Source organism: Chaetura pelagica, unplaced genomic scaffold, assembly GCF_000747805.2.
Source record: "Chaetura pelagica isolate M959 unplaced genomic scaffold, ChaPel_1.0 scaffold105, whole genome shotgun sequence".
NCBI classification, from domain to species: domain Eukaryota; kingdom Metazoa; phylum Chordata; class Aves; order Apodiformes; family Apodidae; genus Chaetura; species Chaetura pelagica.
The window spans coordinates 1,796,293-1,816,781 of NW_009953393.1; the positions used below are offsets into that span (position 1 = coordinate 1,796,293).

Below are 20,489 nucleotides of genomic sequence, written 5' to 3' on the forward strand. Positions count from 1 at the left end.
CTGGTCTGCTCCACTTGTCTCACTTAGTATTGAGTAATTTAACAGAGACTGACTATGTTTACCCAATAAAATAAACTAATATTTTTCCAGTGTACTTCATTTTCCCTTGTTATTATGCAATTTCTTGGATACGTTTCCTGGCATTTGTCACAGGAAATTATTATTTTTATTTTCCTGTTATTCTCTGTCTGACAGGTCCAAATAGGTCTGGGGTGACACTGGTAGAAAGGCTTGAGTAAACAGGGATTCCAGGTTTCAATTGAAATGCTGTCTTAGGATACTAGGAGTCTCTTCCCATAAAACTCTTCTAAATGCCTAAGTAATATTTAACAGAATTTGAATAGTAAAAAAAGTATACTTTTGCCTTTTTTTTATCTCCAAAGCCACCTGTAGCTTTTGTTCATATACATACTTTTTTTTTTTTTTTTTTTTTTCCCTGAGCATGATCCCTATACTTACTAAGGTAGAATAGAAGGGACTATTTCAGTCAGAAGGCACATAAAATGATCATCTGGTTCAACTGCCCAGCCACTGTAGGGCTGACCAAAAGTTAAAATGTTATTAAGGGCATTGTCCAGAAGCCCCTCAACACTAGCAGGGTTGGGGCATTGACCACCTCTCTAGAAAGCCTGTTCCAGTGTTTGATTGCCCTCTTAATAAAAAAGTAAAACTGATTAAGACTTCCAAATGGTCATTTACGTGAGAAAAATGCCTCCAGTAACAATTTTTGCACTGTGTAAGTCAGACTTGTAAACCAGACAGTAGTTAGGCAAGGACCTGACATGGGTTTGGACTGTGGCTTCTACTGCTCCTGTTGGGGTTTTGGAGGTTTTGCAAATGTTGAGATTCCTGAAAGATACTACATGTCATAACACAGTGTTGGAAAAGATCCTTAGGAAAAAGACTGAGGGAAGATGTAGTAAGAGGGAATTTTCTTCCATTTTCTTTCTGAGAAAATGTTTTCAGTACTCTGCCAGCATATCATAAATTATTGGAGCTGAGTTATACTTCCGATACAGTGAGAAACTGATTCCAACACACAGTCTTGCCTTTCGAGCACTGCCATGGCTTTGAAGTCTCAACTCTGAAGTCAGTCTAGACACAAGGAATGATAATATGACCCCACCAGAGCTGGGGAAAATGCCTTATTTCTTTGGGCCAAGCTGTCACCATAAGCTTTCTGATATTGTAAACTTTATTGATTACTAATTACTTACTTCCTCTAAGGAGGTGGAGGAAAGTAGCAACAGTAAATTAGAGTGGGCGTAGCACAAATCATAATGATCATTCCACCCGGACAAGCAATCTGATTATTCTAAATCCTCAGCAGTTTCTTTGGAATGCAATTGACTGGAATCCTGACCAGTCTCTCCCATTTTGATTTTGGCTTTGTTTTCAAAGCAAATCCAGGCTGCAAGAACCTGTTTTTTTCTTACATAGTGTAGATTTTTATGGATATGATAATGGTAATAATGATCAGTTTCCAGTCAAACTAGACTGTGTAGTCATTTATGTCACCTCAACGTTCAATGTTTTCAGGACCCATAGGTTTATATATTTTATCAGCATCTTTCCTTCTCCTCCAGGTGGCATTGTAATACTGACTTCCCTTTCTCTACAGTGGACATGCTGCAAGTCATCCAAAACACTTCACCTTTTGAGTAAAGTCTGCCATACCACTGACTTTTTGGCACTGCATTTTATTCCACTACATACACACTGAAAATTACTTAGACTGAAGCTTGGGTATTCTAAAAGTCCATTTTGGAAAACAACCTACTCCTGTGGTTTTATTCCTCGATAGATGTCATGTCTTCCCATGACAGAAAGTCTGCTCTTAGCACAGATCTGACAGGGAATTCATTATTTTGCTGAGCTCCACAAGGGAAATGAGTTACGCAGTGATAGATACATTCAGTGTCAGGAAAAACTGTTTGAAGCAATAGATAGTTTGGACTCATCAAACTAAAGTCAGGTGGTGACTTTGTTCTCTTCATTGACTGAAATTTAGAGTGATATAAGCTGTAACACATTTCACAGAGCCTGTGTGAGGCCCTAAGCAAGAAGCCTGCTACAGCCAACTGGAGGAAGACATTGAGTGGTGTGGCTGAGTGGATTTGGGCATGAGATTCTACACAAAACTATCATCTACCTTCTCACTCCTCTTTTAACACTCACAGAGCAAGGCTAGAGGGAGGTACACTATGTATAAGAGTAAGTTAAGTCTCAGAAGTCTCCTGTTAAGAGAGACTGTTAAGTCTCCTGTTATTTTTCTGTGGCTGTAATAGAGCATCTATTACAACTTAGTCTTAGCTGTTAATAGGAGATTCATACTCTGTGTACTCAAAACCAAAATGCAGACATGACTAACAAGGTTGCTTTAATAAGAATGCTAATCCCAAGGACAATGGCTTTTCTTATGTTAATGTCTCCATGTTAATAAGTCCTTCCTAACTTGTATATATGATCTATGAAATGTTAATTTAAGGATGTTTTATTACTTACTCTTCCTCTCCACTGCTGTGAATTTCCAAAAGGGATGCAACTTACAGTTTTGCTAAAATCAGTCTATGGAACCAGAAGTCTTTCCACTGTTTCTATGCAGTATTTTTTCTCCATGCTAGCAAGGAGTAGAAACAGATGAGTCACAGAGCTGACCTGAATAAACTGAAAATTGGCTCTGTTAGCCAAGATGACAAGGACATAAGGTAATGTAGTTCTGCCTCTTTTTTTTTTTTTTTTTGCTTTGGAATACACTCCATTGGATGAGATCAGAAAAACTTTATTATAAACAAAAATTAAAAAAAATAAAAATCAAGAAAAAAAAAAACCAGAAAAACCCAACAAAACCCCATGTTAAAAAAAATCCAAATGAACAAGCAAACAACCCCAAACTCAAAAAAACCCTCCAAAACCTTAAAAATGCAGCATTGCCTGTTACATGAGTAACTACTTTATTCACGCGAGCACCATCTTATATTGAACTAGTAGGGAAATGCAGATAAAGATGACTTATGGTGTGAGATGGTACTTCCCCTGGGTGCCATGTCAATACCTGAGGAGCTGCACCTTGTACTGAGTTTTATCAGGTTCTAAACTTATCAGGTTCTAAACAGGTGGATCCTCCATGTAGACTCCTTTTCTCCCATCTATCTCACTACGTTTTGAGCCCAGCTGACAACATGGAACTTATAACTTCAATTAACTGAAAGGGAACATGAACACTGTAAGAATGTACAGTAACCCTTGATGACTGAAAAAAAGTCTGGGCTCTACAATAACAAGTTATATGGTAGAAAAGGCACTGATCTTGTAGTACTTGGCTGAAGAAACATTTTCTTTCTTAACAGTGTTCTTCAGCCAATTTTCTGCCTTTCATTAATTGGGTCATTGTTGGATGTGGTAGGAAGACTATATTTGCCTTGTCTTATTCTGTGCTTAATACTCGGATTCTTCTTTCCTTTTTCCAAAAAGCTGATTAAAACTGCAATCTTTCATAGCTGCTCATGGAGTGAGAGAGGGATATTTTCTTTTCTATGGAAGGGAAAAATATTTTCTCATGACAAAGCTGTTTACACAGTTGGAAGAACATTCTGACTGCTACTACAGTTTTCATTAATTGGATTGTTTTTTTTAACTAGGTTCTGTCAGGATTGCAACAAGAAGGAAGAGGATGAAGTTAATTTCCTTATTAGTTAGAAAATCTGCAACCTAAGCTATATGCTATTGCATTCCTGAGAAAAAGTCATTCAGTGAATTGTTTTAAAGAAAGAGATGTATTAAAAAGAACTATTCTAATACTTCATTATATGGTTTCTTAGTTGAAAAGATGTGCATGGCAGGAAGGTGAAATTGTGTGTGCATGTGTAAATGAGTGGAGATAAAACATTTTTCATAGCACAGAGAGTAAAGACTTTTTAATTAAAAAAGACAATTTTAATCTTCACTAGGTCTATCAGACTGCTGTCAACTATGCAATTATAATCCTCACTTTTAATATCTTGCTTTGTAATGCTATTGTTCCTCCAGTATTTTTGATATTGAAGGTTATAAGTCCAGCTTTTCATTTGAATAAGCTGTTCATATTAATGTTTTGTGAACTTTAGTTCATGAAAAATGAGAGAAGTGTACTCAGCTGCCACCAAAGAGTCTACAAATTAAAACCTGGAATGTAGTCGTAAATACTCAGCAAAAACCTTCAAGGAATTCTAGCTGTAGCGCTGCCAACATCAGCCACACCTATAAAAATAAATCTATTATGTAAAACCATGATGGCAATTTTTCCTTGCCATTCACAGTGTACTATAATTTGAAAAGTACTATCTTAAGTCTAATGTCTTTAAATTTATGTTTTAGATCATGGTAAGCTTGTATAAATTTGTTGTCATTCCCTTTCCTAAGGAGCTAAAATCAACTCTGTGATATCTTTAGTGATTTTGCACATTCATGTAAGACAGGAGAGTTTCTCAAGCAGATCAATTTTTTCTGTAATATTAATTAAGAAGACATTATATCTTACAAGACCATCAATAGTAAATTGAGTGTTACAGTGTAGAATAATCAGTTAAGTTCATTACATGACTGTTCCCAGTCCCCAGTATTGTTAAATCCTATGCATGCTGTCATGACATACTCTTCTCTGTGTTTGATTTGTTGCAGTCTGGTTTTCATCCTCACTGCAGTAGAGTGTAGTGTTACCAGGGAGCTTTTTTTCCCTTGTCTCTATCCATCCAGTCTTTAGTGACTTCCTTCTCCATTATTTGCTTTGTTGCTTCTCTCCCTCATTCCTGAACTTCTTCAAAGTCTTCCTTGATAAACTGATGCTCTGCCACTCCACTATAACCATATAATCCATAGGACCTTCTCCTGAGTACCTGCTTAATATCCAATAGGTGTCTTCATATGGTTTTGTCATTTTAATTTATGTTGAGTTCATTAATTTTCTTCTTTTTCCTTTACAACCCTGCTGCCACCAGCTTCTCCCAATGTCCTCATTTTCTTTATTTTTTATTCTTTCTTCAGTCCCATCTAATATTTTTTAAAAAGATGACTTAAATTTATTTTCTTCATCTGCTGTTCTAGTAACATTGCCTGCGATAATCTTACATGTGTTCCACATCCCCTTCGATGTTCATTCCTAACACTTACAGTTAATGAAAGCAGTCATTCTGTAATTTCAAAAGCCCTGCATTTAGTAAACTGTAACCAATTTGTAGTCTGTAGAGAAAAGGCTGAATTATTAAAAAAAGGGATGAATATCTGGAAAATGTGTATTTAGCAATGAAAGATTAATCTTAAATAAAAAATTAAAATTGCATTCAGCTAAAATTAGTAAACACTTGTCCTGTTTTTTATTTAATTGTGCTTTTGTCTATATGCCACAGAACTGTCCTATATGAGTGCTGTCCTGGCTATATGAAGATGGATGGTACAAGGGGATGTCCTGCAGGTACAAGCTTCTTTTCATATGGCTGAGTCAGTACATGAGAAGCATTACTACACAGGAGACTTTCAGAGGTGGCCATCTTGAGAAATCATTGCATCTTTTTAGGATTTACTGCCTGAGAATACACAGCTTCATTTGCATACAGTCGACTCGGATAAAAATCAGCTGGCAGTGAATTTATCATGCAGTTGAGGCTGAATTTCCCAGCTCCTTCCAGTTGCTGGGTTGGAGAGAAGTGATAGTGTTTTCAGTTCCCAAAGCTGTCAAACAAGAACTTTTATCCCTTTTCCCATCACATCCTAAAATACCCTAAAGTACACCAGTGAGGTCAGAAACCTAGGACATGAAGTGTGGCGTATCTCGGTTCTGTTTATTCCTTCTTCTGAGAAGACTTGAATCTTATTTACTAAATAGTGTTACAGGCTTTAAAGAAATTAAGAAGGAGTGACGATCAAGGCAGGAATTCTTGGTTGATGCCATTCTGTTTCACATAAACAAAATTATTTGCAGCAGGGAAGAGTAATCTGAGAAGGAATATATTTCATAATTTTAGATCCCTATATTCAAAGTAATCTTTTTACACTCAATAATAGAGTTAGGCACATCTAAGGCAGAGTTCAGTTTGTTTAGATTAACTAATCTAACTTCAGCTGTTTACATTAACATGAGGTCAGTCACATTTTAGAATTGCCCATTCCTCTCCATGACCTCTAAGAGCCAAAATCAGCTAGTTCACATGCAGATGCCTCACTTCGAGGTGCCTAAAATTAGGTGACATAAATCCTGTTCTCAGGTAGCAGTGTTTTAACAGTAAAACAATGGTCATGTTTACTCAATATATCCACAAATTACACATTAGAAGAAGAGCAAGAAGCCTCACAAGAATAATTAGAATCATGGAATCATAGAATGGTTAAGGTTGGAAGGGACCTTAAAGATCATTAAGTTCCAGTCTCCCTACTATGAGCAGGGACACCTCACACTAGACCAGGCTGCACAAGCCTCATCCAACCTGGCCTTAAACACCTCCAGGGAGGGGGCTTCCACAACCTCCCCAGGCAACCTATTCAAGCATCTTGCTACCCTCATGGGGGAGATTTTCTTCCTGATGTCTAACCTAAATCTCCCTCCCCTCTTTCAGTTTAAAACCATTATCCCTTGTCCTGTCATTCCCCTCTCTGGTGAAAAGCCCCTCCCCAGCTTTCCTGTAGGCCCCCTTCAGGTACTGGAAGGCCACTACAAGGTCTCAGGTCTCCTGTAGCCCAGGATGTCATTGACCCACTTGGCTGTGAGTACACACTGGTGGCTCATGTTGAGCTTCTCATCTACTACCACCCGAAAGTCCTTCTCCTCAGGATTCTCTCTAGCCTTTCTGCTCCTGCCTCTATTTGTGCCTGGAGTTGTGCCAAACCAGGTGCGGGACCTTGCACTTGGCCTTGTTGAACTTCATGATGTTGGCATGGGCCCACCATGACCAAATGAGACCAACTCCACTGAAATTTTTGTGATTGTAGATGGAATTTACTCCTTGTTCTCAATGGATAGCCTTCCATTTCAGGATGGGTTGTCAAAAAACAAAATAACTCTTCTAAAGAAAACATAACAACATTTGGCTTTACTTGATCTAATTTTCCATTAAGCAAAAGAACCCAGATCAAACCAAAACCAAAACAGATCTGTTTGAATAGCTTTTAGTATGTTGACAATGGAATTTTTGTCCAAGTACATTGTTTTAGCATTGATTTAAACAGTTTCAGAAAAGCAATACTATTGACCAACTAAAATAAATTAAGTAGATATGATTGTGAGATATTGGATAACTGAAGAGTTTACATGTTTCTTATCTCAAATTTATTTTAGTTGCTCCTATTGATCATGTATATGGGACACTTGGTATTGTTGGAGCTACCTCCACACAGCAATATTCTGACATATCAAAGCTGAGAGAAGAGATTGAAGGACGAGGATCGTTCACTTTCTTTGCACCAAGCAATGAAGCCTGGGAGGAATTAGATTCAGTAAGTCTGGGTGTGGGTGTGGGTGTGAATGGGTGTGTGTATGTTAAAGCATGTTTCTCTTTCAGCTAATGTTTTAGCTGCAACAGCTAGTCTATGGTAAGATAGAGCTGGAAACCATACTGATACTTTAGACTAAAAAATGACATTACACAAGTTATAAGAAAAGAATGTACATGTTTAACATGTCTTGTTGAAGTCAGAGAGTCTGAATTTATTTTCAGGAGCACCAAGCAACTGTAAATGTTTCCTATTTAAACATTTGTATGAGAAATATTGCTATAATTAATGTTATTTAGCATAGTTTTGGGGAAACACAGGAATTCCAGCAATTTGATGATGTAGAATATAATCTTGCTTTGTCAGTGATTCAGGTGTCCTTTTAGTAATGTTTTTAGTTATATAAATATAGATTAAAAGCTCCTCCAATGATTTGTCTCTTACAAGATCCCTTCCATTTCGAAGCTGTGTCTCCTAACAGGAAATATCCATTATTAAATATATTGAAAGCATATGTTAAGGTAGAGCAATACGTACATCTTTCCAACTGGAAGACTGTTTTGAAACTTGTAATTAAATACATTCTTTTTTTCTGTAGGAAATTCATAGGAATTTAGTTGACAATGTAAATATTGAACTATATAATGCTCTGCACCACCATATGGTGAACAAGCGCATGTTGACAAAAGATCTCAAAAATGGCATGACACTAGTGTCTATGTATAATGGCCAGAAATTGCTCATTAACCATTATCCTAATGGGGTAAGTGTATTTATTTTTTTTTTCCCTAATATAATTATTCAGTTATAGCCATTACTCTTTCCTTTATTTCCTTCTATAGCTGAGAAAATAAGTTATAGGAAGTTTAACATGATTGTCACTGACAAAAATTTATAAATTTTCTCTCAAAATCTTGTCTGCTGTGTCTGCTAAATGCTAAGAATTAATGAACACGTAGTCTTTGCTGTTTAGAAATCAAAGTTCAAACAAGATCTAACTTTCTTCCTAAAAGACAAAGCCTTTTGTCTGCATTGGAGTGCACGGAAGAAGCGTTTAAGATTGTAGGGGACAAACATTCACCATTTGACTGTGTCATTATCCAGTATTCGGATATGTGGCAAATCTTCTATGATCTTGCCAGGACAAAACAAAGATAACACAACATTGGGTGCACAAATAGACACTGGGGCGGGTGTGTGGTCTTAGGAGAGATGGGGCAGAACCCCCTTGCTTTCTGACACTCCTCACCACAGTGGGAAGCTGGTGAGGCTGGATTCTGCCTCCTCTCCCCTGGGATAAGCTGCACAGCAGCTGCACCCTTTGTTGTCCGGCAGGACCTGAGAAAAGTTTTAAAGGTGATCCCAAATGGTGAAATTAAGACACAAATGAGGTCAGATATCACATGCACAACAAACTTTACTGGAGTAACTCAACAAAGTTCCTAGAGCTGGTAGGACAGGTAGGAAAACAGAGAGAACAAAGGAGAAAGCAGAGACACAGAGGGCAGCAAGCAAGAGAATAGTTACCACGACGGTCCAGCAGCATCATCAGTGGGGAAATGGTTCCAGGTGGGGAAGTGCTTCCCTGCACCCATAGTGTCCCAGATTTTTATACAGTTCTTGCCCACTACACCCCCACTTTTCTCCCTGAATAAGAGAAAATCCTTATATCTTTTCTGTGCTCCTCTGAGATAGGAGGGAGGGGGTATGTTGCCAGGGCTATGTCCTGCAGATAGTCTTTGTTTGGGTAATTAATGAGATCAGCCATTGCAAAACAGGGGGTTGAGACTACTGGCACCACAGGATTAGTTTATTGCAGTGGAGGTTCAGTCCTAGGAGGTGGCTTGAGACTGGCACTCTTTGTCTTGTCCTGCTAAATTGGTGGTTTTCATGAGATTATTAGGGCCTGATTATCACTGGATATTCTGTTCCCAGTGCCAGCTGTAGAGCTCTTTTGTCTCTAAGCTCAGCATGTCCCACACTGAACTCCCCATTTCTCAGGTACACATCGCAGGGGCTGGGAGGGGGAGTAAAATAGTTTGATGGCTTGCTGAGACAATCTCTTTAGTCCATCAGCAAATCCTGTTTAACTCTTACATGTTTCAAGACAAACAACAGATATCCTGAGTGCCTAAGCACATCACTTATCTCTTGGATTGTTCGAGACAAGCACTATACTTTCTGAATGTTACAGACAGGAAAAAATTAATCTTATAAATGCTAGATATCTTCCAGTTAAGTCACTTTGTTGCCTTAAATGCTTGGAAATGTTTATATTGGACAGTTTACACCAGTAAATCCCAAGACAATCACTATATGAACCAGATATGGAAAACAAATCTGAATTATTGCAGTAACAAAAAACCCATTAAAATTAAATCAATCTAGCCTGAATAAATCTGCTTCTGTCTTTCCAGAAGTTTAGTCAGCCTTTTGAATCTTAAAATGTTTTATTTAAATTTTAAAATAAAAACTGGAACAACAGTGAATATATAATGTACAGCACATACATTGCCAATCTGTAAGAAGCATATGATAAAATTAATGATTAATCTTCTTAATGCTTGATTCTTTAAATGCAGGTTGTTACTGTTAACTGTGCCAGGATCATCCATGGCAACCAGATTGCTACCAATGGAGTTGTTCATGTCATTGATCGTGTCCTGACTGCTGTTGGAAACACTATTCAAGATTTTATTGAAGCTGAGGATGATCTTTCATCTCTTAGAGTAAGTGAACACAAATTAAAAAGTTTCTCTAGTCTCTTAGGTTTTTTCTGCTTTCTTTTCTATTTGTGCATGAAACCTGGAAAAACAAGATTTAATTCAGTAGAAGACAGAATAAATTAAACTAAGAAGTCCAGCTAATGTTGCAAACATATAAAAGGCAAAGTATATTTTACATGTCTGTTTTGCCTTTTTGTGGATCAAATGTCCTACATAAACAGGAGAGAATATAACCTTGTACATAAAAAAAAAAAAAAAAAAAGGTTTTGCTTTCAAGCACTGAGGTAGTGAAAAATGTAAGCATAAATGGTAGATGCTCCACTCCTGGAAAGATTCAAGGACAGGCTGGAGGGGGCTCTGAGCATCCTAATCTGATTGAATTCTCATCTGGTCATTGCTGAGGGTGTTGGACTAAATGAACTTTAAAGACCCCTTCTAACCAAAACTATTCTATGATACTAAAATGTGTCTAGTGCTAGATATGCTAGAACAGTATAGAATAGTACAGAACATAATAGAATAGTTCACTTGGAAGGGACCTACAATGATCATCTAATTCAACTGTCTGACCACTTCAGGGCTCACTAAAAGTAAAAGCATGTTATGGGCATTGTTCAAATACCTCTTAAACACTGTCAAGTGTGGGACACTGACCACCTCTCTGGGAAGCCTGTTCCATTGTTTAATCACCCTCTCTGTAAAAGAACATTTCCTAATGTCGTCTGAATATCCCCTGACTCAGCTTTGGGCCATGCCCATGAATCCTGTCACTGAATACCAGGCAGAAGAGCTCAGTACCTCCCTCTCCACTTAGGAAGCTGTAGAGAGCAATGACATCACTCTTCAGCCTCCTGTTATGATTCAAAACCTCCTCCTTGTACTTAATCAAATTACTCATATACTTGTAACACATTTTTATTATTTCAGGGGCAAATTACTAGCTTTGATAAACTATTGCTTGGATCTAATTTGTCAAAAAATGTATGTTCACATTTTTAATTTAAAAATTCAAGCTATAATAATAAGAAAATCTGCCCTGTTGCCACGTCTATCAAAATGTATGGATTACTGTCTGCTGAGTTAAGGAGGTAACTCAGTATTAACAAGACACATTTTTAATACAAAATTAATTTTCTACTCCTTTTTGTCAATTCTTTTTTAACCCAGCTTTCTATAAAACTTATCTCAGCATAGAATTAAAGTATCTGTGGGCACCAGGTGAAATTAGACAGCTAATATATTTTGATAATATTTTAAATAACCAGCATTAAAAAAAAAATACATCTTCTAGGCTGCTGCTATCACATCAGATGTCTTGGATATTCTTGGAAAGCCTGGTCATTTCACACTCTTTGCTCCTACTAATGATGCTTTTGAGAATCTTCCAAGGGGAGTCTTAGAAAGGATCATGGCTGACAAGGTGGCTTCTGAAGGTATGCAACCTTTTTTTGCAAATGAGAATACAGGCAAATACATCAGAAGGTAGAAACTACATTATCCTGGTAGCTCTGAAGTTCAACACCTGTACTTTCATATATACAGGAGGAATTCTTTCTTCTGTTTCTGATTTTTCCAGTTACCTAAGGATTCAGATTAAACTACAACTTCATTTCCAAAAAAGTTTAAAGGACTATGAAAATATAGGCACATTGATGTTTTCAATACTTCAGCTGCATAGTTCCAATAGAGTCTCCTGTATCTAGAAATGCAGGGGTGTCTGAATGTGGGTTTCTGTCATGGCTTTCTCATTAACAGCTTTTTCTTACAGAAAGGACATATTCTTGTAGAAGGCAAATTCTACCCCTCATGCTGAACTGAATTCATAATATATATTCTGACAAACTGTAACAGTCAGCAAGCTTATTCTTCTAAGAACTACAATAAAACTAAATAATAACTGAATCAGTCAGTTATGTGAACAGTAATGTAGTGGCCCACTAAAAAATGGAAGGCCATGCTTCTATTCTCATTTATGAGCTCTGCTGTACTAAACAAGGTCTCCATTATTTCATTATAGCCTGATCAAGTCACTGTGCAGTATCTCAATGCAGAACGGTGAAAAGAGGGATCTGGGTTAATTTTAATGTGAGACAATGACTAAAAGTGGAATTTTGAAATAAGCATCTTTTGTATGGCTCTTTTATTATTTCTTTCAGTGTGCTTATAGAAATTATTGGCTGATTACTTAGGTTCCCACAGAAGTTAGTAAACTGAGTCTTGCTTGTATAAGACATAACAAAGTATAATTCTGGGGCTGACTTTGCACAGTCTGTAGAGTTTTGTACTCAGAGGTCCATTTGGAGCATACCATCTGCACTCACTGAGTTGTATACTTTGTTACATAGAGATCACAGCTAAACCAGAATAGTTTTCATAATATAAGGCACGTGAAGGATTTTTGGCCACAGATATTGTTTAGAGGCCAATAGTATCAATTTTCATATCAGTAACTTTCAATTTTTAAAAAAAATGATGAAAGCAAATAATCAAATATGCTAGATAAGCTAGCAAACTTTTAAAAATAATGTAAATGTAATAATTTATCCCTGTCTGTGCATAAATTTTTTATATATAAATACATATGTGTCCAAACACTTACATATGAACTTCCTTCATTTTCTCCACAGCTCTTGTGAAGTTCCATATTTTAAATACTCTCCAGTGCTCTGAAGCTATCACAGGTGGAGCTGTCTATGAAACCTTGGAAGGAAACACGGTTGAAGTTGGTTGTAATGGTGAAAGTCTGACTGTGAATGGAGTGAAGATGGTGAAACGCAAAGATATTGTGACAAGCAATGGTGTTATCCACCTCATTGATCGAGTGCTAATTCCTGATTCTGGTCAGTGATGTGTACGAAAAACTTCTGTCACTGGAAGTGTTTTCTACAATCTTGCCTAGATTCCTTCAGAGTTACTGTTATGGATAAGCATGGAAAATCAAAGTCAGGAAAGGCAATAAATCGTGTTAAAATACCTTGTCTAATTCCTTTATTTGCAGCCAAGGAAGTCATTGAGCTTGGGGGTGACCAACAGGCTACTTTTACAGACCTGGTGGTACAACTAGGACTCGCATCTTCTCTAAGACCGGAAGGCCAATACACTCTCTTGGCACCTCTGAATGGTGCTTTCTCAGGTTAGTAGCCTTAAAAGTTTATGCTCTGTATGTCAAAATAAACAATATATGCAACCCTAACAATTTTGAAATAAGATACAGTGTTCTTATTCTAAGTCCCAAGAAAGCCATAGAGAAATAGATACCATCCTTTCAAAATACACACCATGCAGAAAGAAAAAACAACCTAATCACCAGGCTGCACAGCTTATTTTTAGTGGTATAATTTGCTAATGGAAATAATATAACTAAAATAACATACAAAACCCCAGAGACAGATTGTGGGAAAGTAGAATTGTTAATGAAGAGCGAAAAAGTTGCAATACGAACTTCAGCAGTCATTCAGAAGGGGAAGCAGGCCCACATATTAATCATCTGCCATATTACTTATAGCAACTAATCAGGACTATGTAAAAAAATTATGACTCAATTTAAGAAATGGCAATTTGCAGAAACTATTTAACAATTTATTTTATCTGTCCAGGCCTTAGCTTGAGCATTTAAAAAAATATTCAGTATTTCCATGGTCTTTTAATATAGTGTCCTCAGTTAACCTTATTTGAATGAAAATTCACTGTATAAATCACTGCATATGAATATCTAAATGGCTTTGTAGATGATACCTTAAAGATGGACCAACGGCTTCTTAAAATGATCCTTCAGAATCACATTATAAAAGTGAAAGTTGGACTCAATGAACTGTACAATGGGCAACAACTGGAGACAATTGGAGGAAAAGTGCTCCGGGTCTTTGTATATCGCACAGTAAGTGAACAGGTCTTTCTAACAATATGTATCTCAACTATTAAAATTAAGAATCAGGAAACAACAAAGAGATAAAGCTGAATGAAACCCCCAACACTTACCATTACAACTATCTAGCAAAAATCTTCAAGGTTTTAAGGTTGGGAAAAAAATGCAAACCTGATCTTTATTGATGGGAACTTTGTTTGCATGGAAACATTTATTTGGCAAAATAAAACAGGATTCCATATTTGGCACTCCATTAATTGCATTTTTTTAAGGCTAGTTTTTAGAACTAATTAAGGACATTCTCAAAGGAAACAAAATAATCAAGTTTGGAAAGAGTTACACTATATTAACTAACTCCACATTTTGCTACTTTTGCTTTCTCAAGCAATACCAGATTTCCTGGCAAGAACAAGAAATTTCACTGTAGGAAACAAATATTAATATTCTTTTAAAATTTGTGAGCCTGCTGAGAAGCATACATCTCTTTAATTGTACCAAGTATACTTAAATGTGTATCATTATGTTAATAGTTACTGTTGCTTCTCTTTCAATCAGGCTGTATGTGTTGAAAATTCATGCATGGTCAGAGGAAGTAAAGAAGGAAGGAATGGTTTTATTCATGTCTTCAGACAGATCATCAATCCAGCAGAAAAGACATTACATGAAATGCTGAGAAATGATAAGCGTTTTAGGTGAGTAGCAGTTTTGACATCACTGAGATTTTGCCTGCAGAAGGTAACTAACTGTATATCCAGCACAGCTGATCTGAGAAATAGTTGTGGAGTGTGAGTTGTTAGAGTGCAGGGAAGGGGTTATTACCTTGAAATAGTGTTCTTCTCCAGACGTATGCTGAAAGGACTCCCAGACTATGCTGAAATGGTTGTTTCTGGCACATAGTGGTCTGTAACACACCATGAATGAGGGGGGTGAGAGGACAAAAGGAATTGGATGATACGTTCAAAGCCATGAATGCAGCAGAGTCTGGAGGTTTAATTAAGGAGCAGTACAATTCTGTATGGTTGCAGCATGATTGCATGCAGTACATATTTCTGTCCCCTTCCTGCAAGTATCTAAATATATCTAGAGAGAGCAACTAACCTTGTTGTCCTCCCTTCATCTTTTTGATCTGTGGGGTTTCTATTGAATGAATTCTGCTCTGATCTAGCCTGCCAGTATTATTTTTTTTTTTTCTCAAATCCTTTTAAAATCCTTTTTTCTTCAGTCTGCTACTCTTACACCTGTCTGGTTTGTTGTTTGTTTTTTTTTTCCTTTCTTGTTTCCCTCCTCCACACCTTGTTGTTCATCTTTTTGATCTGTGGGGTTTCTATTGAATGAATTCTGCTCTGATCTAGCCTGCCAGTATTATTTTTTTTTTTTCTCAAATCCTTTTAAAATCCTTTTTTCTTCAGTCTGCTACTCTTACACCTGTCTGGTTTGTTGTTTGTTTTTTTTTTCCTTTCTTGTTTCCCTCCTCCACAGTCTTATATCTGGGTGTCACAGTTTGACCCAGGTCTGCCAGGACACTGGGAAATAGTGAGTGTTTAAAGATTGATGCACTATCAGAAAAAAAAATGGGGAAACTAAGTGCCTGCACCCAAGTACAGTTACTACACTTCAAGACAGTGTATTTGTGTTTTATCTGTTGCAAACAGCGTTTTCCTCAGCCTGGTGAAAGCTGCAGATTTAGATGACGTTCTGTCACGGCCTGGAGAATGGACCCTGTTTGTTCCAACTAATGATGCCTTTAAAGGTTTAACTGATGATGATAAGGAAATATTGATAAGTAAGTAACATAAGAAAACAAGAAATAAAAACAAAAGCAAAATGGATGGGAAATGTGGCTAATGTATTACTTCCACAAAAGATATCTGATAAAACATTATCCCTTCTGCATAGAGCAGGTCATAGGACTTTCCTAAACTAATTCTTTCTTGGGGAATAGAGAAAATAACTTTTGGATAAAAGCATCCAGCCTCAATTTAAATTAAAATTTCAATAGTCTATATATTATTCCAAAGTATAATAAACTTCCAAATTAAATCTTCATTAATTTAATTAGCTTCAAATTTTCATCATTCAACCTTGACATAGATTTTTAAAATGGAAAAGTCTCCTATCACATTTCTTTTCTACTTATGACAATTGCATTAGAAGATACATAGTATTGACTTTCTTTTCCTTTCTCTTCTATGCCTCTACCTAGTGATCTCTGATACCACCTGTTCTCTACAAGTTAAATATTGAATATATATTGCTAAATGCAAAGATATTTTTTTTCCATTTTACACTTTCAAATGTTTAATTATATAGATTTTTCACAAGATTTAAAAGTAGTTTCTAAAATGTCATGTGTTATTTCAATAAGAGAGGAAATGCAGAGAGAATACTTCAAATCTCCTACAGAATTTCCCACCAGAGGGGTAGATTGGTCACAGTACTATAAGGATTTTTAGTTTATTTTAGAGTAATGTGAATCTGGCCTGTGCACAAGTGTGGGATGAGTTATTGACCAGAAGGTCAGTCACATTTTCTTTTCCTGCTCTTTTCTGATCACAGTTTGAAGACATGAAACCAAATCCCATGAATCCTTAGTGAATTCAGAGTCCTTCTCAGAGCATTGATAAGCAGCAACTCCAGCTCTGTTCAGCCTTGAACTCACTAAAGAGGCACTGTGAATTTGAATTATGTCTTCAGCCATTTAAAGTAATAATAAATTAACAATAAATTAACAGATCGTCTAAGTGGCTAAGATTAGATAACCATAAAATGAAACTAAGCTTGTTTCAAGGCTGTGAACTGAAACAAGTGGATAAACACCATTGTTCTGTTTTTTATTGGAGTATATAGTTGCTTTATTAAGTAAGATTGAGTTTATCTGTTGTTTTTGTCTTCAATTCACAATGACATTGTATCCGAGTTCCATACCTTTTTGGAATATTTCTATAGTTAAGAATAAAACTGTATTTCCTATTCTGCTTTTCAAAGGGCTGCACGTAGCAGTTTTTATAATTGTGACTCAGTTTCTGTTTACTTTGCCTGGCAGAGGAGTTTTTAATTTAGCCTCACTTTTATTATTTTTTTTTTGCAGCAGAATGTTCATATTATGTCAGATTACTTTCTGGAATTCTGCCTAGTCTCACTTTAAAGATATTATCTTGTTTTCTCCATAAAAATTAAACCTTTAAGTATGTATTTTTTTTAAAGGAATTTGAAGAAATAACTTGTTTATCTGTAAGAAAGACATAAAACAAGAATTATTTTTTCCAGTTACCAATGTGGCATAGAACAAAAGTGATCTGATAGTTCATGAAAACAGCTTTAGAATGACCCTGTTGAGTCTCTGCATGTACCAATGCTACACAAAATCTCAGTGCTAGTTTTAGTAGGAAGAGAAAGAGCATTTAATTACATTTCAGTTGTAAATTGCAGTAATATCTGTGACCAAAGCAAAAAGCAGAAAAAGGAAAATGTTCACTGAATAAGACACAAGGAAAAAATCATAACTGGACAGTATTTCCATTACAGTTTCATCAAGGTTGAAACTTCTGATAGCAATCAATATCAGAGTGTAACATTAGTTTAAAACTGTTAATAGAATGTTCAGTATTCCATGTAGTGGCAAGTAGATAGTAGATGTGTTTTAGAAATGCTGGGCAGTTCAAGAGTATTCCTACAACCTATCCTATGACTCTAAACCTCCATGGACCCAGAGCACCTGGTCAGGACACTAACTTAGACTCCAGAATCCATTTAATTTTCATGGCAGCTGTTTGTTTTGTTTTGTTTTCATTTTTGGTTTTGGTTGGTTGGTTTTGTTGGGTTTTTTCCACCCAAACAGGAATCTCCAGCTTTGAAATATGGAAATCATCCCTTGAATAGGATTTTTTTCCCCTTCCCCAACTTCTCCAACCTGCATCTGTATTCAAGCAAAACCAACACTCCAGATAACTCCTTATTTTCTATATTAAATAAACAGCAACTTTCTGTGACCCCAGATGGCAAAAGATGTGAGTTAAGAGTTTTCCCTAGTTGTCTCAGAAAGGCATTGTCACAAGAGAATAATGATCTTTATTGTTGGTTATGGTTCCCTTTAATTGCAACAGTGTTCAGTCAAATTTAGTTTATTGAAATTTTGACAAGCGAATGGCTTAATGCTCCTGAAATTACTGTGTTTGCAAATTATTTGTGGAGCATATTTAAGAAAAAGGCAAAAATCTCCAATAGGGGATGCAAGCAAATAAGAGAAAATAACACAGAAAAATAGGAAAATGCTGGCCAGTTTTCTGTTCTTCTGTATTGGAGTTCTCACAGCATCTTTATGATTATGTTCTGAGTGCCTTTTTGTCATACAACTATTTTTTTTTTTCCTTTTGTCATAATTTAAAAATATTCAGATTGTAAATGTTTATGGTAGTCTCTTTCATACTGTGCCAAATTCTGGCTCAAGCCTGTGTGAATTCTTAGAATTTCCAGAAAGAACTATGCATTACCACTTAATTTTTACTCTTACTTTTCTCTTCTTATTAAATAGGAGACAAAAATGCTCTCAGAAACATTCTCCTTTACCACTTGACGCAAGGTGTTTTCATTGGAAGTGGCTTTGAGCCTGGTGTGACAAACATACTTAAAACTATCCAAGGAGGGAAACTCTACTTGAAAACAGTTAAGTGTTGAAAAAGATGTGTCTCTGATACAGCCTTGTAACAGGGATTTGACATTCCATGTCTATCGACGTTACAAAATGGGATGTATTTCTCTGAACATTGAATTAGGGTTTTGGCTTTCTTTTTTAATGGCCCTGATAACTCTTGTTCTCTTTTCATCTTTTGCCAGGTGAATGATACTCTTCTGGTTAATGAACTGAAATCAAGAGAACCTGATATTATGGCAACCAATGGCGTCATTCATGTTATTGATAAACTCCTGTATCCAGCAGGTATTAGTTTATGGATTGTATACACACTCTTCTGAATCTCTTTATGTATTCTGTAGATATAATAACTTTAAAAGCTAATTCCTTTAAAGAGACAATTTCTATGTGGAATAAGAAACAGAAAATTTACCTCACTACTCATTTTGAGCTTGAAACTATGGCAACTCTTTGAAATTTTATGTAAGTGAAGTGGAAGACAAGATGCCATAGGCTTTTTCACTAACATGGAAGATTGCATATGTTCAAGTAGACATTTGTGTGAGTGTTTGAGAGTGGTCACTGTAAATAAAAGTGAAATGAACACAGATGTATGTTTTTCTTACATACCTATTTCTTTTGTCAGATCTGCCTGTTGGAAATGATCAGTTACTCACAATCCTGAAGAAGCTGATTAAGTACATTCAAATTAAGGTACTCCTTAAATCATTATTCCTTCATCTTTTTGACAGGATATGTGAAACTATGAACACTATAATTCATAAGTTATTATCTGGTCCTCCTATTTCCTCAGCAGGGAACACGTTCAATAGCTTCCAGTTACCCAAATACAATAATGAATGATACACTGTGCTCCACAGTTAGAATTTATGTTTTTCAGCAGCAAATAATTGTAGAATACTTGCATTTGGACACCTCCAATGTGAACAGGCCAAAATTTACTCTTTGATTCAGGTACACTTTATCACTCCAGCAAAATAAACTTTAAAATCCTTGAGGCAATCCCTCTTTGAAAGAAATTGCAATGTCATTAAACCTACCAGCCTCAATAGCCTCTGGAGAAAAATATGCTTCCTTATCTATCTTACCTATCCTCTTGAGACTACATTCTACCTCAACAACAAATGAGAGGACCTAGGCAAATATGTAGCCTCACTTTTAGATCAGTGAAGCAATGAATCCTACCCACACTCATTAGGAAATGAGATAGCAAGGGCTCTTTTAAATTTTAACATTGCTTTTCTGTATTTATAGTTTGTTCGTGACAGTACCTTCCAAGAGATTCCACTGACATTTTACAGTAAGTTCATTTTAAGTACTTCCAGATGGGTTTGAGATTGTTTTTTAAAGACTGCCAATTCGCATCTTGAATGTAGATCTTGTTTTCAATCAAAAAGAGAGCAGTTTCTTGGAAAGTAAGATATGCCAATGAAGAACAGGAAGAGAAACTCACAGTAGAATGTTTCTGGCTTTTGTGTTACTGTATGTACTTTTTTCCCTTTCCAGATATGTGACAGGGAAGTAACCCTGGTGTAAGCTGTTCAGATTCTTTAGGGTAGGCAAGATACATACGGAAAAGATTGTTTTTCTGGTTTTAGCCAAAGTTCAGTGCTTGGTGTATTGCAGAGTTGTACTGCTTCTCTCTACAAGATGTAGCATCGTTAAAACTCTGCACTGAGATGCATTTTTGTTTTTATAAGTACTCACAGAGGAACAAAATGTACCTGTTCTACCTGTTTCCCATACATGCAAATATGTGGCTTGTATGGGAGGCACTTCTTCTGAC

The 20,489-nt window shown here is 36.3% G+C and overlaps 1 protein-coding gene across 1 annotated transcript in view; it reads left to right on the forward strand.

The window, feature by feature from the left end:
- Window positions 1-20,489, forward strand: part of POSTN (periostin, osteoblast specific factor) — a 34,048-nt gene that overhangs the window by 2,802 nt on the left and 10,757 nt on the right. The window contains exons 3-16 of the mRNA XM_009998328.1: window positions 5,385-5,449; window positions 7,307-7,464; window positions 8,060-8,224; window positions 10,044-10,190; window positions 11,479-11,620; window positions 12,815-13,027; window positions 13,186-13,320; window positions 13,916-14,064; window positions 14,608-14,744; window positions 15,705-15,835; window positions 18,584-18,714; window positions 18,886-18,988; window positions 19,329-19,396; window positions 19,958-20,003. Of these exons, the coding sequence (XP_009996630.1) occupies window positions 5,385-5,449; window positions 7,307-7,464; window positions 8,060-8,224; window positions 10,044-10,190; window positions 11,479-11,620; window positions 12,815-13,027; window positions 13,186-13,320; window positions 13,916-14,064; window positions 14,608-14,744; window positions 15,705-15,835; window positions 18,584-18,714; window positions 18,886-18,988; window positions 19,329-19,396; window positions 19,958-20,003 (1,790 nt within the window). The remainder of the gene's footprint in view (window positions 1-5,384; window positions 5,450-7,306; window positions 7,465-8,059; window positions 8,225-10,043; window positions 10,191-11,478; window positions 11,621-12,814; window positions 13,028-13,185; window positions 13,321-13,915; window positions 14,065-14,607; window positions 14,745-15,704; window positions 15,836-18,583; window positions 18,715-18,885; window positions 18,989-19,328; window positions 19,397-19,957; window positions 20,004-20,489) is intronic.